This window comes from Papilio machaon, chromosome 13 (assembly GCF_912999745.1).
Source record: "Papilio machaon chromosome 13, ilPapMach1.1, whole genome shotgun sequence".
Lineage (NCBI taxonomy): Eukaryota > Metazoa > Arthropoda > Insecta > Lepidoptera > Papilionidae > Papilio > Papilio machaon.
In genome coordinates this window covers 1,924,323-1,945,778 of record NC_059998.1, presented here as the reverse complement: position 1 = coordinate 1,945,778, position 21,456 = coordinate 1,924,323, and the positions used below count along the sequence as shown (strand labels likewise).

Here is a 21,456-nt window from a genome sequence, read left to right as displayed (position 1 = left end):
ATTTATATACCAAGTACTGCTACGCCAAAATTTTCATTCAAATGCATGATTAATATGCAGCTTAAAATAATATTTTTTAAATTCATATATTCTATAATCATCAATAGTCCATAATATACCATTTTAGTAGTAGTTTAGAAAAATAATATTTTAGTGAAAAATATTTGTAAACAAGACTGTCTCATCTATTTATGTTTGAAATATACGATATTTATCGGCGAATTCGGAATGAGGAAAACGAAGGTAACTATTTTTGATCAAAAACTCCTACCAAAAAGGAAGAGCAAAAGTTTAATTAAATTCCGACAGGCGTATTAATACAATGTAAAGTAAAAGAAGAATGGAAAGGAAAGGCTGCAATTTTAATTGTAACTCGAATACAACTAAAATGTTTAAACGTATATTAAAAATGTGTAAACTCAAATAAAACAAGGAATATTCTTAAAATACTTTATTTGTTTTACCAAACTAGGAAGTACACAGCCATTTTTGTCTAAAACAATTCAAAATAACATTCGAAAAACATCACAACTTCAACGTTCCAAACATAAAATTCAAAAATATGAAAATCTGATCTCTACAAATGGACTGGTTGTAACTAGTAGTTTTTGTGCCTATTTGATTTTCGCCATTATGACGTTGATGGTAGCAGTTTGTAACGGTGGGGTGGATTCGAACTAATAATATAGATATAATTAACTGTAACGTAATATCAACAGCTGTCATTGCCTATCCATTTTTAGAGATCAGTGACAAAAATACAACAGACTTGTCCTTACATTAAATTAACTACAAAATGATTCATCAGAGGATAAAATTATACAGAAATAACTAAATTCAACTAACTGTAAAATAAATATAAATTTAAAATACATAAAAAAAACCGCTTTCACATCTAATTACGTTTGTTATTTTTGCTCTCATGTATTTCCACTGCCGAAACACATTTGAAGAAACATAGTGTTTTTCTATATTGTGTTTTTCTACATGTATTTAGGCAGTGGAAACACAGAGATCGTTCACTAAATGACATCTCCGGAATCAGGACTAGGTCCCTGACAATACTTAAAAAATTTGTACTTCTAGTACATCACATAACATACGAGCACGTAAATAAATGCGCAATCGAATTCCGCTCTTAACACTACAACTATAAGATATAAATTACACTGCTTGGAACAACCATTGTCAAATTTATCTAATCGTCACGTTACTTTCGAACGTGTTACGATGGCAATAAAGTCTAAAATTGCATGCGTCTCACTTCGCTTGAATCGTAAGGGAGGTGAGGAGCTCTTGAAAATCGGTCACATACCACAACGCCTTCTTCCTTACTTCCTCTCTTATCACGTTACCTCCGAAACCTGGAAAAATATTAAAAAAAAATTAAATCAATGGCTCCTACGTAAACTATCGTATGTTTGAAACGCAAGTTTTGCAACATTTAAGCATAATTAATTACGACGCATGAAACATGAACAAGCAATAGACAACCAAAATTTACAGTTTTTCTTCTTTTTTTGGCAAGTTATAAAAAAAAACATGAAATCGCAAAATAGTGGCTTAGGATACTTTACGTAGGAGCCATCGAAATAGAAATTTTTGTTACAAAGTGAATTAATAAAGATAAAAATCGTTATATCTTTTTACAATAGAAAATACGGGTCTAGTTGTGATTCGGAATGCAAAGTAGACTGTAAAAATAGTCCAAACTGAGGTCAACTTCAGAGAGCTCGCAAATTAAGTAACGAGCTCGTTTTCTTCCTGATTCAACTTTTTCCAACATAGAGACGACATACCAAGCTCCAACTCGCAAGCCGAGTCAGGAGCCTTTAACGTGGTAAACAGTTTGCTTATCTCACCTATGAAGCCATCAGCGGGCGGGCTGGCCTCTGCGTCGGTAGCTCCGTCTCCGATCATGACGAGCCGCTGGTACCCGTGCTGTTCCTTCAGCCGCCGGATAACCAGCCCCTTGCCACCCGAACGGGAAGTCGGCTCGTTTTCATCAAAACCCGCGTACTCACCTAAAATAATTTCATAAACGAATCAGATAAATTGGTTCAACAATGTAAAAAAATACTTGACCAAAATCATTACAAATAAAAATATAGAAATACATGTGGGATACTTGGATAGTCTTAGGATAAATAAGTAAAATAAAAAGCCCTAGTTAAGCCAAAGTTTTATGTTGTTTGGAAGCCTAGCTACAATTTGTCGTCCTGTACTAGCCGCCATTTTAAAATCTTTCTAGTAAATTCTAATTTATAATATTTCTGAACAATAGAGTATTGACAAAAAGGTACAAAATCACAGTGTGTTCTACAAGCATATGATTCGAGAGATTAACACTTTCACTGCCACTATTTTCTATAATGTGAACTTGCAGGGCGAGGCACTAAAATGTTAACCTTGACCTTGAGCTGTTATTCGAGACTAAAATGAAAACAATATTAGTAAAAAACAAGTCTGCGTGTATTTGTCCCAGATGTACGTAAAACGCACGTCAACAAACACGCAGCAGACGCGTGTTAGTGATAGCAAGTTAGCAATTGTTTATTTTGTTTACGTGATCACTAAGATCCTATAGCAACTCTCGGCAAATTTTTCATCATCGAAGTATTTGCTTTTATTTGTACTGCGTGGTAAGAAACTAATTGGTTATATATAATTTTATCAATTTTCATTCCATTCTGAATTTTGTAAACAGTTATGAATGTATAGAATACATCGTTACCCGTTAAAGTTAATTAATCTGTGAGAAAATAACTAATTACTTAACGAATAAAACGTAATAATAATTGAATTAAAATAAAAATTGAAAAAAAAAAAACGCGACTCCATACTCGTGGAATTAAAAAAAACGTATTAAGAAGCATATGTGTTCTTCCAGACTATGTTCTACATCTGTACCAAATTTCATCATGATCAGTTGATCCGAAAATACCTTCAGACAAACATACAACCGTACATATAAACTGTTCATAAATTAAATATAAACTTTCGCATTTATAACATCAGTAAGATTCATATATTTTATAGCATAGGTAACCTGCCCTCTAATTTGAACGTCCAGTGTCAACAACTCGCCTCGCAACTTCATTTTCGTACGAAAAAATCGTAATGGCATGAAACGTGTTAATAAAATTATGTTACTAGGCAAATTTAGTCCAATATGTAAACCGATACAACGATAAAAAAATAATCGATAAGCGTGCATGGAATATTTTCGCCGGCTCAAGTATATTAGTGATTTAAAAACCCGCAGAGTTGAGTTATGTATATAAGACGTCTATCAGCTAGTTCATATGTCAATGACGCCCCCCTCGATGTTTCTTATCAATAAATGTCTGTAAATAGTGCAATATTACAATCTAATTTTAAATTTATAGGTTACGTCGGACGCGACTCCGTTCGCGCGGAATTTAAAAAAAAACTTAGTTAATAGTCTATGTTCTTCCAGGCTATGTTCTATATATACCAAATTTCAGCAAGATCCAAGCAGTCGTTCTGGAGATGCCTTCTTACAAATATCCATCCATCCAAATATTCGCATTTATCGCACATTTTAGTAAGATACAACTTATTAATAGACTTTTTTTTTATGGAATGGAAAAGTATGGAGCAACTTGTGTACCAAACGCTACCGTCTTACTATAAATATTTTGTAACAGAGATAATAATCAAACAACGAAAAATAATAAGTAAGATTTTACCATTTTGTGTAAAAACAAGGTTATTTATTTACCTTGCAATTTAAGGAAAACCGCCACGTCTTCTACACAAATAAAGGATGTGTAAAATTTAAGATGGTCGGAACACTCAAGCAAAAACTTGACATCCCTCTCAGTAGCTTTGAAAAAATTGAGATAACATGATATGTAACCGTTTTGTGACAACGATTCAAACTTCTGCAGCTGTTATTTAATGTGTTAAAAAATAACGCATTTGTAAAACATTCCTTAATCATATCACCACGATAACATGTCGACCTCAATCACAACTATGCGAATGAAAACATTGAACAAACAAGACTGCAATTCATTTATTTCCTATATAAATTAACTTCAACGTGCTCCGAATTATTTTTAAACAATTACATATGCAAAAAAAATCATTGCTGACCTTCGACAACATGGAAAATTTCGCTAATCAAAAAAATCGTATCTTAGATTACAAACTGCAAATATTTTTTTTATCGTACTAGTTGCTATATTAAAATACTAATGCAAACGGATTCGAAAAATAACAACATAGGTCATCTAGTGATATGCGACAATGATGACGTCAATAGGGAGTTGTTTCTTCAAAACAAAAATTGTTTATTTACTTGAAAATTATTTATATATTTTGAATAATAAATACTTTTTACCAAATTTCTAAAGCAACCATTATATAACTTCTTGACTAATTAGTTTCTTATTGTGGGTACTACGCTTATAAAGTGGTAATCTTAAACAACAAAAGCGGAATTTCCAGCCTACGCAGAACGATTTCAGTGCGTGATTAATTTTATAAAATGTTAACCAAACACGTATCCTATTACCACGTCCACGTTTTATTATTGCCCTCGAAAGTATTACCCTACAAGATTACCCTACAGGACCATCTAAAGGATTATTAAAATAATTTAAATCAATAAATATTAATTCATTCTAATATAAACTTTCTCCTTGTTACGATCTATTCGAGAATCACAAAAACTAATACTCATAGTATATATATTTTTTTTACATACAAAACTTTTTAATAACAACATTACGACCAGTATTAATCACATTCTCACGACCGCAATAATGTGGCGTGATATGAAACAAACCTGATATTTGCGGTTACGTTATCAATTTGCTAACATTTCAAAATAATATAAGACATTTTTAATCAAAGTCAAATGTTCTTCAATGGACATTTCAACAATTATAGAATCACGTATTGGATTCTATAGATTAAGACAGTGAAGATACGATGAAACATAGATTATAAAACTAACAGGAAGTGTAGGTACTTCAAAGCCTTCAATCCTCCTCCTTCCTCTTCAAAAGGTCTGAAGAGGAATACGACAGATACAGGAGAACAGATTATAAATGACAAACAATCTGATAAAATTACATCATCCTTGAGTAACATACCTATATTGAAATATAACACTGTTGCTTAAAAAAACTCGTGCGAAGCCGAAAAAGACCACTAGTCTAAAAATATGAGATCTTAATAAACTTACCATTGAAGAAGAATTTGAGTCTATTAGCGTAAACATGTGAGACTGGGATGTTGAGCAACTCCGCCACGGGATCTATGAGACAACGGAATCCTCCGGACACCAAATACACCGTGACTCCTCTATCTTGTAACGCCTTTACTAATTGCCTGCGAATAACACATTAGTCTTTAATTTGCCTTGACATAGACAAGACTGATTGAATAGAAGGCAGAGCATTTTAGAAGATAGAAGAAAAATTATGGTTTTGGAAGTTAATAAAGATACTTTCTTGAAAGTTAACAGAATAAAAAATAACATACAATGCATATTATTTACGCTTTTATGTTAACGGCAACTATTTTCCTTTTCCTTTTAGTTGCATTTTGCATTATACAGTTTACGGTTAAATGTACTTCCCCTCGTTTATTGTTACGTTGATATCCACTTATATATGATATTACTTTTTCCTGTCCTTAATTATCAGTCGGGGATGTACCAAAAACTTGCAAAACAAACACTCAGTCGACTACAATCATTTGAAACACCTTACATATAGAGTTACACACTAGGACCAAACATCAAGAAAAAATATCTCAAGCTAGCTTAATTTCGTTGTATATAAACTAATAGAAATGTTATAGATGACCCGCAAAAAGAGACTGGGCTATCACCAGGGTCGAGGTCAGGTCGGCGCGGCGAAGCGGTGTGGACTAGATAGTGACCAACTATAAGCGTATCATCCGATGATGAAATGTAAACAATGTTTTAAGTGGGTCGATGACTTGTTTCCATTTCTTGTATTGCATATGCATTGTACCTAGAGTGGAATTGGATCTTGAAATTTATTTTAATAATCTTAACACATTCAGTGCTACCAACTTAAGCTGCCTGTTCACTTAGAAGTCCTAATAATCGTGTTAACCAGATATTCCTTTTGTAATTTACTTCTTCCAGGACATACAAGTTTATAATATTAAGATGTAATTTGAAGACACTTACGTAATTCCTGGCGTAAGATTAATGGGAAAAGTTGCAATGAACTGTCGGATCTGACTGACGCTAGGTCTAATGATGTCCAACCTTTTCTTCAGAGCCTCCTGAAACGTCATGCTACCTCCCATAGCCTCTGCCGTACTGTAACAAGACATTTATATGTAGAAATTGTCATCAAACATACGCACAGGAATTTGGTAACGTAAACTTTGTCAAAAAATCTAGGTACCCCAATTGGCCAGCCAGAATTTGAACTTAAGGGAACGATAAACATAATTTGCTTGGTCCCTTCAGACCAATAGGTGTTTGTTGAAATAAAATGAAACCAAAAAAATATTGATTCAAACAACAATAAAAATAATGTTTCTGTTATTGTAACAAAGAAATCGCACACGTTTTCGTCGACTGATATATGGATTTTACACGCGGACCGAACACGCCATCGGACACGTGATAGTAAATTTTAAAGTCGTCAACGATAACAAGTCAATCGCTGCATGCGGAATCCCAATCGCAGAAAATATTCGCTTTAATTATCAAGGTTTTTTGATTTTTTAGTAAGGAAACTAATAAACTGTTTTGAACACACACTCTTTATTTACTGTTCAGTTTCTACGAATACTACTGGCCATATACAGCCAAAGGATAGCCAGTTGTAAATTTATTCCGGCAATTTAACACATACAAATTAAAGAAAAAAATATTAGATGGTAAATCCTAAATTAATTAAACACAATCGTGGAACAAGCAAACTGTTGAACTAGTTCAAAGCGGTTTTAAACGTGACATCACAATGACCCGTAATCACAGTTAAAAAATAAGAATGAAGCGTGCAGAGGAAAGAATATAAGCAATTACTTAATATACTTTTAGTAAAATATTAGCAGATTTCTTGTACCATTTGAGATATATTTTCCTACTGTTCTGGCATAATGTAAATAAACCAGGCATTAAGGTTTATAAGTCGTGGTGCGCCGACCCCACGTGAGTGGGATAAGGACAAGGATAATATGTTGATGCACACATTAATTTCAACAACACAGATAATTAATAAACAATTTTAATGTATCAAATAATATTAAATATTAGGTCCTTACATATGAAATTGGCGTTTTTCGTACTGGCCACTTTAATCACGAATTTCTCCTCTTTGGTAAGGAATTCCAAATTCAAATTTGTACAGCTATAGACTCATGTATTTGTGGTTCGATGACCGTCATTCATTTGTTTTTTTTCTTCTGTTTTTTTCTGTTTGCGTCACTCATTTTACAAAATGGAAAACTTAAAATATCGCATTATTTACGAGTACGAGTTCCGCCGTGGCACTAGTGCTGCGGAAACGACTCGAAGGGTGAATGATGTGTATGGCGGTCGTGTTGCAAAAGAAAACACAGTTCGTTTTTGGTTCCAACGTTTTCGTTCTGGAAATTTCGATCTGCAGAACAAGCCCCGTGGACGGCCTGAGACTCAAGTTGATAATGAAGAGTTGAAGGCTATTGTGGAAGCGGATCCATCGCAAACCACGTCCGAGTTAGCTGCAGGCTGCGATGTTAGTGATAAAACTGTTTTAATTCACTTGAAGCAAATTGGGAAGATTAAAAAGCTTGAAAGGTGGGTACCTCACGAATTGACTGAAGCAAACCGGCAAACGCGCGTCGACTGTTGCGTTACATTACTAAACCGGTACATTAATGAAGGTATTTTAAACCGAATCATTACCTGTGATGAAAAATGGGTTCTTTACGATAATCGGAAGCGCTCGGCGCAATGGTTGGATCCTGGCCAGCCAGCCAAATCCTGCCCCAAGCGAAAATTAACCCCAAAAAAGTTACTTGTAAGCGTTTGGTGGACTAGTGCCGGTATTGTTCATTACAGTTTTCTCAAATCTGGCCAGATTATTACGGCTGATGTCTATTGTCAGCAATTGCAAACCATGATGGAAAAGCTAGCGGCTAAACAACCTAGGCTGGTCAATCGCTCCACGCCACTGCTGCTTCACGACAACGCTAGACCACACACTGCGCAACAGACGGCTACTAAATTAGAAGAGCTTCAATTGGAAAGTCTAAGACATCCTCCGTACTCCCCGGACCTTGCTCCAACAGATTACCATTTTTTTCGAAATTTGGATAACTTCTTGCAAGGGAAAAAATTCAACTCCGATGGGGCAGTCCAAATCGCCTTCAAAGATTTTATTGATTCCCGTCCGACTGGTTTTTTTAGTAAAGGGATCAGTGAACTACCTATGAGATGGCAAAAGTGCATAGAAAATAATGGTTCATACTTTGATTAATTAAATATATTATATTAAAAAATATTCGACTTTTTGTTCCTCCCATACAAAACGCCAATTTCATATGTAAGGACCACAGGTGGGCACAGTTAATCGAAAAGTTAACTTCGTTAATCGTTAATTCGTTAATTAAAAAATTAACTTCGTTAATCGTTAAAGCGTTAAAATCTCGAAAATTTAACGCAAGTTAAAGTTAATCGTTAACAGTTAACCATAACAAAATTATACATACTAATTTCACACTTATTGTGGCGACACTTGTTTAAAACTACACATTAGTATTAGAGACAAGTATGAATGCATTATAGTATATAGTAGTATAGTATATTTCATTACGAGTGCGGAAAGCCTGTCATTGCAAAGAGTTCCGACAAATGTCTACCCGAGCCGAGGCGCAGCCGAAGGTGAGGGTTGACAGTTGGAACAAGTTGTAATGACAGTTTCGCACGTGTACTAAACAACTATTTTTGATACAGTTGCGAAAAAATGAAGCAATTTAATAGAATAATAAAAACACAATAAACTCAACTAACTAAAATGTTTGGAAAATGGCGCCAACCGTAAAAGAATACCAACAGAGATTTTTTTTTGTTCACCCATTCTGGGTAGGCAAAGGGAACTATGCCCAAACAACCAAGTCTTCAGTAGATTATTTTTATTGATATGAAATGAAAATGAAATTTAATGAGATGAAATAAAATGAAAACTAACCTAATTCATTGAATCAAATCATTAAATCTGATATTGTAACAAATTAGGAGCTTCTTTTTACAAATATTTGCATGAATCATAAAAACTTCAATGATTTTTTTTTGTAAAAAATTCGTGGTTTGTTTTTCTTTTTAACAGAAATTATTTTGACAGTTGGGAAAGAGAACGCAGGAGTTTGGAAAAGCTAAAAAAAAGCACGAGTAAAAAAATAATTTAATACAGTTGCTCAAAAAGTGGCGTATTGCAGGGACGAAGAGCGTTCTGAATGTGGGCTATTACATCTCGTGCTTTTATATACTCGTAATGAAATATGCTATTTCGAACCTTCTATTGATTTTATCCTGTTGGTCACGTCTTTCCCGGACGCTCTGATGCATCACACTTGCACGCAAACTTCACATATATCAATTATCAATTCTTTCGTTCACCATTCGAGTCGCCGACAGTCGCCCAACATAGCTGAACTTACGAGCGTGGCGTGGCACGTAATTTAAACAAAATGACAGCACGTCTCCAAGTTTCTAATTTAACGATTAACGGACTTTTATTAACGGAAGTTGAGTTTAACGGAAGTTAACAAAAGCGTTAACACTTTTTGAAGTTAACTTAAAAGTTAATCCGTTAAGCAAAATGTTAACTTCGTTAATTAACGATTAACGGATTAACGAGTTAATGCCCAGCTCTGGTAAGGACCTAATATAATTATCATCATTCTGACATAAGATGCAGCGTCTTACATTCAACAATAACAAAAATAATTTAAATCTTATAAATCAAGAAGTCCTTTATTCTTTTTTTTTTGTGACTGAGTAGTCACTGTTTGCCTTGAGGAGGCATTTACAGTTTCACCGGGCTTGAAGTGGCCGGGCGCAGATGGCGCTTAGCCTAAACCTCGTTTAAGAGTAACTAGGCTCGAGGGCTCCTTCAGGAGCCTCGGCTCGGGCTGTTACTTCATTATTATTACCAGATAGGGGGGTCCTTTATTCCTTTGTATTGTTCCTTTTATTGCTAATTTAAGATAATGTACGAAAATTAAGTCTCCATTGGACGAGTAGTATTCAATCTAAATTCAAGGATAATTCGAGTTTATTTATTCTTTAAGAATAACATGGATAAGTATTATTCACCTTGTTATTGTAACAATCTAAATACAATCTATTCTAGGTCATCGAATGTAGGCAATGCGAAATCTACATAAAATTATAAAGGAAATTGATAAAACATATCTTTTATCAGGAACTCAGTGGTGATCAACAACGTTTAAAAACAAGACGCAGTTTGTTTTTGTTTTCGAAAACAGTGACAACCTTGAAGTAATTACGACTCCTTTTAAAATTTAAGTTATAACAAAAACTTTGGAATTAAACTGGCCGACAAAAGAACGTTCTAAAATTTGCGAAAAAAAAAGACTCTACAAATATGTAGAGATATACTATAAGAAAATGATATGAGTGTTTCCATTCTAGAATGAATTGGTGTGCTTTCAAGAGCAGTATGAATAGGCACTCACTATACTAGTGCGTCTTCTTCTTTCCATCTTTCGACCAATCACCACTGAAGAAGTGGGGAGATCATGGAAAATAGCTCAAATATAAAAAAAAAACAATATACAATACTTACAGCCTTTTAACTTCATCTCCTTTCCCACAGAACCTGGCCAGTTCATCGATCCCTTCATCCCGGATAACAGTCGAGTCTACATCGAAACACACGCAGTCCGCTGTCCGGAACAGCTCCTGCACCGTCTGCTGGGGCGTCATCACGCTGATAGACACCAGCGATAGCGTCTTCAATGTCGCGTACTGCAAGTTGCTTTTTAAACTGAAAACATAATATAGTACAAAGTTCTAACTTTTAACATAACATAGTTAAGATGATATGAAAATTGTCCAAGACATTTCGAGGATAGTTTAGCCGCCCTCGATTCGAAATTCACTACATGAAATATAGTTTTAGTAGCAGAGAAGATAGTAGATCAGCTGTTGTTTAATCTCAACCCGACAATACCGACGTCAGTATTAGCTTAGAATTTTTTTTTAAAATATGGAACAGATGTTTCGTAGTTCATCTTTATATCACGTTTTGTTAATAATCTGCAACTTCTTGCGTCTTAGGATTATAACATCAAATAAACACTTTACGTTGAAAATAAAAAGATTAAACTTTTAAACCTTTGGTTAATTCTGCACGCTCTTCGCTATCTTGTAATACAACTATCAACAATCACGTTACATGCAATACTGAAGTGGTGACACGAAAGGTGTTATTACAGTTAATTCTAACTATCCAATACGCCTGTGACGAGGCATTTCCTGCGACACACATAATGACACAATTGACGTGGCTAAAGGTCGGAGGCGCGTGCAACTTGTGGTCACATTGCAAATGATAAATATAGAAACAGACGCACAAACAAGGTTTTTGTTTATGAACTTAGTTAACGGTGCCAACCGGTTAGCGACTGTAAACAATTGTAGTGTCATAACATGACGACCGTGGTCTAAAACCTTGATAAGGTACTCGAATATGGCCTTTAGTAACTATCTAATACAATTAATTGCATTTTACATTTCACCACATTAAATAAAAACTAGTTTATTGTTGGATCATGCACATGCAATTTAAGATACCTGTATAATGCCATTTTCACTCTTCTCAATGTGGGATAGTTTACAAAGATACGACTTTCTACACGGAACGACTCAAACGAAATGAAACTCGTCGATTAATTATAATGAGGACCTTAAGAAACTCGTTTGTTGACTACCGCGTACACGCCTCCGTCGGTTGTGATATCATAGGGTACAGTGCACTCGGGCCATCTTTATCGCCTTATATCCACGCGCCTCCCGCGATAACAATGTGATGCGAGCTACAGCACTGCTATCCGAGAGCTACGTACTATGAATGACGTCAGGGCATCGTCTTCATTGAAAGACATATGCCCAGACGCTAGCGATCCTCGAAGTAGGGGCGTCGAACAAGCGTTTATCTCGCTCACACGCGATAGAAGCGTATGGAATGTTTGTGGAAACACTTGTTTTGCGAAATTGCGCCGAGCGCAAAACCGATAAGCGCAGAGATAACTTTTATAAGACATAAAAGATTGTTTGTTAAATAAAAACATATTGATCGCAAAATAATTCTGGTAAATAAATATACATAAATTATTCCATGACTATGAAAATATAAAGAGGACAATTATTTTCAGTATGCAATCTACTTGGCAAATAAACAGATACAAAATTTTCCTACAAATATTTAACAACTAGCTGTTGCTCGCTACTCCATCTGTACAGAATTTAAAAAAAAAAAAAACATGAAAGTAGCCCATGTGTCCTTCCGAACTGTGTCCTATATTTATTCAAAATTTCATCAAGATTCATTAATCCATTCGGAGTTTCTAACAAACATCCATCCATCTAAACTTTCGCATCTATCTATATATATAAAAGAAAGTTGTGTTAGTTACACTATTTATAACTCAAGATCAGTCGAACTGATTTAGCTGAAAATTGATGGGGAGGTAGCTTAGAACTAGGAGACGGACATAGGAACTTTTTATCTTGTGTGCATTTTTTATTCCGTGCGGACGAAGTCGCGGGTAAAAGCTAGTATATAATATTTGTAACATTATCTTTCTTATTGGTAGCGGGAAATACAATCAGCATGACTTTGCTACCAAATATAACTGCTTCATACCGGTCTTTTCTTATAAATAATGATAGTTACTAAGAGTGATAAAATGTTATATTTATTTTATAAAACAACTGCAAAAACTGCTACATAGAGATAAAAAATTTACGAAAGCTACAAGAGCAGTCAACATAAGCCGAGATTATGCATTTCTACCATCCTATATAAAGATCTCATATGAGATGTAAATTATTTATGTCAGAAAAGTTGATTACTTTTCTGTGTCACCAGTATAACAAAGCATGTATCAATCTAATATATAAAATTAGTCATAGTTTTCGTTGTCATACTCCTCCGAAACGGCTTGACCGATTTTGATGAAATTTTTTGTGCTTATCCGGTATCTATGAGAATCGGCCAACATCTATTTTTCATACCCCCCCCCATTTTTTAACTGCGCGCGGACGGAGTCGCGGGCGACAGTTAGTTACTATGTAAGAATTGCCTTTATTAATATAAAATAATGCATCCTAAATCATTTTATAGTTATCTACCACATTGTATACCTGACTCCAAAAGTTTAAAACATTATAATTCATATTATATCAGATTTTTTTTAATTTTTCTAATTAGTTGATTGTATTGCATTAAGACATGTTTTGAGGACCAGATCAGCCACAAATAAAGTCCATTAAAGTAAAATATGCAAGTCATTATGTTTATTATTCTATTTATAACTTAGAAAAATTGTAAAACAACAAACTAAGAACGTATCAGAATATTAAAAGTTTTAGCGTACGCATAGGCCAAAAAATTCTATTAAATTTATTATTACTTATCTATGCATAATAGAATATTATCATATCAGTATGTTACACACTTGTTTATCTTGGGTTACCAAGGTAACGATGACCTTAAGTAAAATAAATCGGTTAATACAATCCACTTAATTTTAACGATAAATAGAAAACTATTATAACCTTACCTTGTTATAAGGAAATTGCAGGCCAGAATCAAATGTTTTATATTTTTGTTTAGGTTATCAATTTGTCACAATGATTCAAAAAGAAAATTTAATGTGCGATTCATATTATTGTTGTAAAAGCAGTATAATATTTACTATAAAACATCTAAATTCATGTCGGAGTGGACCTTGTATTTTTTTATTAAAACCAAAAACTAAGTAATCCCTAACCTTCAGTTCAGTTAAGCTGTCACTGACATTTTTAACTTGTTATGACATTAATCAATGTTGCTATGTTATTTGAGTCAAGGTAGATATAAACTAGAGCATTTACTTGGAACAAAACAACAAGCCGCTCTATGTTATGTTCTAGTTTATCACCCGTTCACGAACCAGACGTGCTTTCAAAACTATGCTTTTACCTGTATTATACCATTAGTAAGAATATTACATTAAATCGAAATGCTTGAGAAAATGCTCTAGTGTATATTCATCTTTATGATTAACTTTGGTGTTGTCATTTTTGTTTCGTTAATTCTCATTATTAAATTGAAAAAAAAAACCAGTCTAATGAGATATTTCATTTTCCTACAAAAACTAAAATTTTACACTTATGATAATCATTAGGTGACTTAAATGTCAAGCTTGGCAGCATGAGTACCACGGCATTAGCTTAATGCGGTTAAAAACTGAATAAGAAAATCGAGGGAAAAATTTAAAGTCAAAAAAGTTCATGAGATTAAAAAATACGTTTTATAATTCCAATAGAGGTCTATATTTTTAGTTTAACTGATACGTATTAGTGCAATAAGATGAACGTTGTTCATCGAGATAAGCACAGTAATAAAATAAAACAAAGATTTAAAAATGAACTTGTTAGAAAAGATGCATCTATAGGTAAGTATGACCGTAAGTTACGTTATAAAGTTTTAACCTAAAATATAAAAATATACTTTACTTACGTTTGTACTTTCATATTCATTCCAAAATCGATCATATTTCGAATGCAGGCATTCGAGGTGATATAAGAATTTTACCACCTAATATAGTACCACGGTATCAGTTTAATACTGAAGAACGAACTCAAATTTCAAAGCGAAATCAAATGGGACCGCCGGAAGGTGTTCCGCGAGGTTTGAGACGAAAGTAAGTAACACGTATTACACAACTAAATAACTTAATTTTATCTTGTTTACTAATATTGACCTATTCATAAATAAAATTTATGAGAAGTGTTAAAAAGGATAGAAACAAAACTTCCCCGCTATAAAACCCCTTTTGGGTTTTATCGAGTAATCATTTATAAATCCTCGATAACAAAGTAATAACATTATGTTAAGGAAAGTGAACTAACTATACGCTTTGAAGCTTTACTAGCAGTACTACTCTTTCTGGCACGACGACTCTTACTTTGATTGATTAACAAATATTACGAAATTCCATATCACAGATCGCTAGATATCAGATGAGACATCATCGTTTTGTTTCTATTTATAATTATCTTATGACCTACGCTCATTTCAAACGCTTCACGATAAGGGTGCAAAGGAAATGTAGGACGTGTAATACGAGGCATATAAGATATATTTTTGGTTATGTGTCTGCTTGTAAATTTATTACTTTGTTAGTTAAAGTGAAATAGTTGTGTTCATTTTGATGAATCATTGTAACATTGCAATTGATTAAAGTCGGCACACAGTCAACACGTGCTCTCCTATCGTTACATAGATAATTATTCGTCGAATATTGCAAATTAATTTTATCTCACCAATTAAATATTGTAAAATTAAACTGCATATCGGCAAGCGCAGATGATTTGCTTAATTTATAGCTTTAGATTGAGGGTGCATCTTATATATATGCCCTTAGTTGCATGTTTGGAACTAATTGCTCCAATTGAACGATAAAATTTGTATTAGGTTAATATATAATTCAAGTTCTGCGAGACCAGATTCTTCGTCAAGCGGTCAAGCGCTGCCCAGGGTACTAGCGAGCGATTCCGGAGCTGCGGATACCTCCTTAGATTTTGTAACACCGAAGGGCAGACCCGCGGCTATTAGATACATAAGCAGTAGTAGTAAAGGTGAGAATCAACATGGAGGAGGAGATTGGTTAGAGACAAAAACACAAATTACCAAGCCTTCACTATCTTTCTTGTCAGGTGGTTACAGCGGCAATAAGTCTGCACGCTCAACATCCGCCTCTGTGGTAGAGGCCGCCGTTATTTTAGGTAACAAATCAACTAATCCACATCCATTTTACATCGTTAAGAACCTATTTTTTTTTTTAATCGTATGTACGCGTTTTAGCAATATCCGAAGGTAGAGGTATGGCTCGAGGGGAAATAGGCATGGCGGCGGTAGATCTCAAGCACCCTCACCTTGTACTCTGCCAGTTCAGTGATACACTGCTGTATACACACACTATGACTAAGATCAATTACTTCAATCCTGTTGAGGTACAGTCATAAAAAGTTAAGGTATTAAAATATTGCTATGGAAAATATTGACATAAAAAGTAAATTTTCAGATTATAGTCCCGCATACGTTCTGTGAAGGTACACAACCAAATCAGCTGTACATACTAATTAAGGATCATTATCCGTTAGTCAACTTGACCACAGTCCAAAGAAGGCACTTCAATGACGCGGCCGGTCGCCAACAGATACAAACCCTTTGCGCCCCACAGTATAGTGCGGTCTGCTTGCAAGTGGTCCAGAAGTGAGTTTAGAAAAGTCATGTTGAAATGCTACCTGAAATTTTTAATCAATATAATGACAAATGTTTTAGGTTCTATGCTTTAACATCAGCTGCAGCGGTATTGAAGTACGTCGAATATATCCAATGTATTGTGTTCGCTAGAGAATCTTTAAAGATCGAATACCACTCTTCAGAGGATACCATGATCATCGGTATTCATCATCTTTATCTAGAACTACAGACCACCCTTCTAAAAAAACATAATAAATTGTCATAAGTGTGGTCCCTATGGCTTTTAATAAAGGCCAACATTTATTGTACAGCCGTCAATATTATTTTTCGGTAGATGTAGGCACAGCTACTCAATTAGAACTAGTTCAACCACTAGTACCGTCAGCCGGGCCGTCGTGTTGCTTGCTTGGTGTACTGGGCCCAACTTATACCGTCGGAGGTATACGGGCACTGAGAGCCAATATATTACAACCTTCTTGCGATAAAGAGTTCATTGAAGCAAGATTAGATGCTGTACAGGAATTGATTGAGAACGACGCAGGTTTGATGGTTGATTTGCAGGTAATGTGATAATAAAAAACTATTATTTCTTTCGTTTCTAACACAAATATTTTTGATTTATTATGTGATATGCAGGACATAATAAAAAAGCTATCCGAAATTGATAAAATATTGTTTCTCTGTATGGAGCCACCGAACTTTAACATAGAGAAATTTGGTGAGGCGCAATTAAACCAAACACTGCTTTTAAAAACGACAATGGAGATGGTGCCAAAGTTGGTAGATGCTCTAAGATCCGCGGAAAGTGGCAGGTTGAGAAAAATAAAAATGGTAACAAAGTCTTCTGAAATTAAATAATACTATTTTAAAAATCTGTTTCTTGCTCGAAGGACCAAAACTTTAATAAAAGAAAAACGGGCTGATTTAATCCAATACCGATTCAGTTATTATAAAATTTAACAATAATTATAATTTATTACCTTCATTATTTATAATTAGGATTTCGAAAATTCTCATTACACCGAAATTTACGAACGAATTCGTAAAATTATACATGACGATGCCCATCTTGAAAAAGGTGCCATGGGCAGCTTGCAGAGGTGCTTCGCTGTTAGACCCGAAATTAACGGTCTTCTAGATGTTGCTAGAAGAACGTATTCTGAATTAATAGAAGACATACAGAAGGTTGTAGAACAACTTAGCGAATCTCACGATTTACCTATCAGACTAAATCAAAACGTTATGAAAGGATTTCATATAGTTTTACCAGTTGCTCCCAAGAACAGAAGAGACTTTAACATTGAAGATTTACCAGACATATTTATTCAGGTACTTATCTTCTCGTAGTTTTATAGTTCTTTTTAATTGTCTGGACATATTTATAAATCAATAGAGAAATAAACACTTGTGTTAAAGGTTCACTTCAACGGGACAAGTGTTACGATGACTACAGAAGAACTTGTAGTCCTGGATCAGCAAGCCAAGGAATCGCTCAATGAAATACAGAAAATGAGTAACATGTTTGTATTTTGGATTTGTTGATTTTTTAAATTAAATACTATCCCCTAACTTGGAGTAAGCTCGGAACCCCTCGTTGGGGACGTATAAAGTGAGCTGATGATGATGATGTTTAAATACTATAATTAGCAGAATAACTAAGGTTTTAATTTAATAAAATTTCAGAGTAATTTCGGAATTGCTTAAAGAATTACGTCCTTTTATGTCAAGTCTTTACAAACTCTGTGAGAACGTTGCCGAGCTGGATATCTTAATAGCTTTAGCTCAAGTATGTTCTTAAGAAATTTTTTACAAATGTGAAAAACAATTTCTTTAAAACAAATAAAATAAAATAATAAATTTAATTTTTTTTAGACCAGTTCAATAGGTTCTTATATAAGACCTGAGTTTAATTCTTACTTGGAAGTAAGGAACTCCGTACACCCGCTCCTAGACTATAACAGTCAAACGATGCCTGTACCGAATGACATAGTAAGAAAAATATTTTTTGTACATAGTTACGCAAATAAACAATTTTTTCCTTTAAAGTGATAATGTTATCTTTTTCCACGGAACTACATTTGGCTTAAAAAAATTGTTTTAATTTGAGTTCTTTGAAAATGTTTTTAAATGAAAACTTCTCTAAAGTTAAATGGCATAATAAAAAATAATTATTTTCAGTTTGCCAGTCCTGAATACAACTTTACTATAATAACAGGTCCTAATATGGGCGGCAAAAGTATTTATATAAAACAAATTGCTATTATACAGATTATGGCGCAGGTAAAATTCGTACTAAGAGTATTAGTAATTATAATTAAGTACAAATCCCATAATAAAGGACAATTTTCACAAAAAAACCAGATAAATTAATTATAATTGTTCTAGATCAAAACTTCATTAACGCAAATGTTTTTTTTACCATTATCCAGTCTCTAATTATTTTCGTCCTTCGCCTTTGGTCCATAATAAATATAAGCAATTTGATATTTTTAGTTGGGAAGCTTCGTACCTGCCACTAACGCTGTGTTAAGACTTTGCGATCGTATCTTCTCTAGGATAGGGTTCAACGATAGTGTTGAATTCAATGCCTCTACATACGTTATTGAGGTAAGAAGTATCGATGAACTATCACTAAGGTACCTTTAGTAAAGACTTTAAAACATAATTTACTAGTGTACTAAGGGAGACAACTTTATGATTCCGCATGCGGCTGTTAAATTTTTTTTTTAACCACAGATGAAGGAAACCCAACACATCCTTGCTGGACTGACACCTACTAGTCTTGTTATTATAGATGAATTGTGTCGGTATGTCTAAAGAGTTTAAAAATATTATTTTTTAAATTAAATAAAACACTTTTCATCAGTAGTGTTCATTATTAGGGGAACGTGCTCCGACGAAGGAACTAGCTTAGCTTGGGCTGTTTGTGAAGAACTAATAAAGAGCCAGGCGTTTACTTTTTTTGTTACCCACTTTTTGTATTTGACGAGACTGCAAGACTTATATTACAACGTAGTCAAGTAAGGTTTCATTTATCTAATACTAGTTTTTACCCGCGACTCCGTCCGCGCGGAATAAAAAATAGAAAACGGGGTAAAAATTATCCTATGTCCATTTCCTGGTTCTAAGCTACCTGCCCACCAATTTTCAGTCAAATCGATTCAGCCGTTCTTGAGTTATACATAGTGTAACTAACACGACTTTCTTTTATGTATATAGATAGATATAAATGAGCAGATCCATTTTAGTTAATAACTTAGTAACCGTGCCTAAAAACTTGTACAAAAAATACAATCATCCCTGAGTGAAAGTACAAGGTAAAACTGTTAAGCTTTCCAAATTCATCAACAATATGAAATTTGTGTTTTTATAACAGCCGATATACTGTGGTAACAGAAGAGGCTATAAATTCTGAGAGCACTGAACGCCGACTGATCTATCAACATAAAATTGAACCCGGCGTTACAACAATTGAACATTACGGCCTAGCATTAGCTGCTAAAACCAATTTGCCTGAAGAAACCGTAAATTTTGCACGGGAACTGGCAGAATTGATTACAAGGAACCAAACGGTAATCACTTTAAATAGAACTTTTGAGCATACTTTCCACATAATACTTTGTACATTTCTACACACAATTCTTAAAATCTACAAATACCTTTTTAATTATTGTGGCAGTTTTATTTTATTTTTTAGCCAAAGTGTTCTTTAGTTAAAGAAAAAAATGACGATGAAATCCTCTACAAACTGCAAGCAGATATAAGTCAACAAAGAAGAAAAGATCCTAATAACATAAATAAAGTACAAGAAATTGTTTCTACATTCAAAACAAATAATCCAGAGTTAATTAAAAGAATTCAGATAGAAAAAAATAAAAGAAATAATTCAGTTAGTCCTGTTCTTAATACATCTTCGGATAGTAGTTTGAATAACGAACAAGCGATCATGGAATACTCGAAGAAGCAAGAAATGTACTCCTTTAAAGATATGAAATCGTCAAACAAAAATGAGTCGAACGTTTCAGAGCTATATATAAATACTCAAAGTGATAATTATAATGATAATGGTTCAAATAGCCGTCATGTATCTGTTAAATCGTCGACAGAATTATTACATACAGTTTCAGATAGTAAATTAAGCAATGATTTTCAAAATGAACATATTTTTCAAGATTTGTCACATACAATAGACACCTCTACGGAAATCCACATTAATTGTTCACCGTATGTTAACAGATTGGGCATGAACGATGATTTTAATGAGTCAGTTGTTGGTAATACGAATATAAATTCTAAAAACTCAAGTTACGCAGATTATAATGCTGGAGAAGAAATGGAAATTTGTGATGAAAGAATTTTAAATGATAAATCAAATGAGAGTACTGCTACAGCAAATGATACCGTTGAGGCAGATGCTCTTACACAAATAATTGGTGCGTATGCTGGTTCTTCTAGCTCAAGTGAAAATTTTGATGCTACTTCTACTGATGAAGAACTGATGCAAGAAACTATTAAAGAAATAAATTTAAACGGAAATGAAAATTTGGAAACAATAATACTAACTCCCCCTGCCGGCTTTCGAGATGGAGATTGTTGAAATCGTCGCTTACCTACTCCTTGGTACTGAAATAAATTAAATTGAAGCACTGTTTTCTTGAATTATTTTGTTTTATTTTAGAATTATTTCAATGTATATGTATGACTATTCAATAAATTCTTACACGTAGTTTCCGATGAATTAGAGAAAGGACTTTTTCATTTTAGAGATAATGGCATTATTTTGTTGGCTCAGTGTAACAAATATAATCACGTGAGTTTTAATTGCTCACTAAGGGAGACTACTTTACGAATCTAAGTACAGTAGAAATTTAAGTACATTGCCCCCTTTTTTTAAATGTATTTTACTAATTTTATTTTAGTCTATGGTTATTGGTATTACACATCTGGCAAT

At 33.9% G+C, this 21,456-nt stretch overlaps 2 protein-coding genes across 5 annotated transcripts; one reads left to right on the top strand and one right to left on the bottom strand.

Moving 5' to 3' along the window:
* Nucleotides 1-883: 883 nt before the first annotated feature.
* On the bottom strand, nucleotides 884-13,953 carry LOC106717751 (phosphoserine phosphatase). 4 transcript variants are annotated; one of them, XM_045680615.1, is made up of 6 exons: nucleotides 13,816-13,953; nucleotides 10,815-11,015; nucleotides 6,197-6,331; nucleotides 5,219-5,364; nucleotides 1,863-2,024; nucleotides 884-1,364 (listed from the first exon to the last, which is right to left on the bottom strand). In XM_045680615.1, the coding sequence occupies exons 2-6, from the start codon at nucleotides 10,952-10,954 to the stop codon at nucleotides 1,261-1,263; spliced, it is 687 nt and encodes a 228-aa protein (XP_045536571.1). In that variant the 5' UTR covers nucleotides 10,955-11,015; nucleotides 13,816-13,953; the 3' UTR covers nucleotides 884-1,260. The 4 variants fall into 4 exon arrangements, with proteins under 4 accessions (XP_045536571.1, XP_045536568.1, XP_045536569.1 ...); XM_045680612.1 differs by lacking the exon at nucleotides 13,816-13,953 and adding an exon at nucleotides 11,825-12,109; XM_045680613.1 differs by lacking the exon at nucleotides 13,816-13,953 and adding an exon at nucleotides 11,937-12,109.
* A 653-nt stretch (nucleotides 13,954-14,606) lies between these two features.
* On the top strand, nucleotides 14,607-21,102 carry LOC106717754 (mutS protein homolog 4-like). The gene is made up of 20 exons (XM_045680676.1): nucleotides 14,607-14,691; nucleotides 14,805-14,940; nucleotides 15,714-15,877; nucleotides 15,956-16,024; nucleotides 16,104-16,252; nucleotides 16,324-16,514; nucleotides 16,584-16,705; nucleotides 16,840-17,066; nucleotides 17,142-17,336; nucleotides 17,505-17,834; nucleotides 17,922-18,025; nucleotides 18,189-18,291; nucleotides 18,378-18,494; nucleotides 18,684-18,785; nucleotides 18,999-19,112; nucleotides 19,242-19,312; nucleotides 19,388-19,525; nucleotides 19,882-20,077; nucleotides 20,203-20,348; nucleotides 20,742-21,102. Exons 1-20 carry the CDS (start codon nucleotides 14,607-14,609, stop codon nucleotides 21,100-21,102), a joined length of 3,120 nt encoding a protein of 1,039 aa, XP_045536632.1.
* The last annotated feature ends 354 nt before the right edge of the window (nucleotides 21,103-21,456 follow it).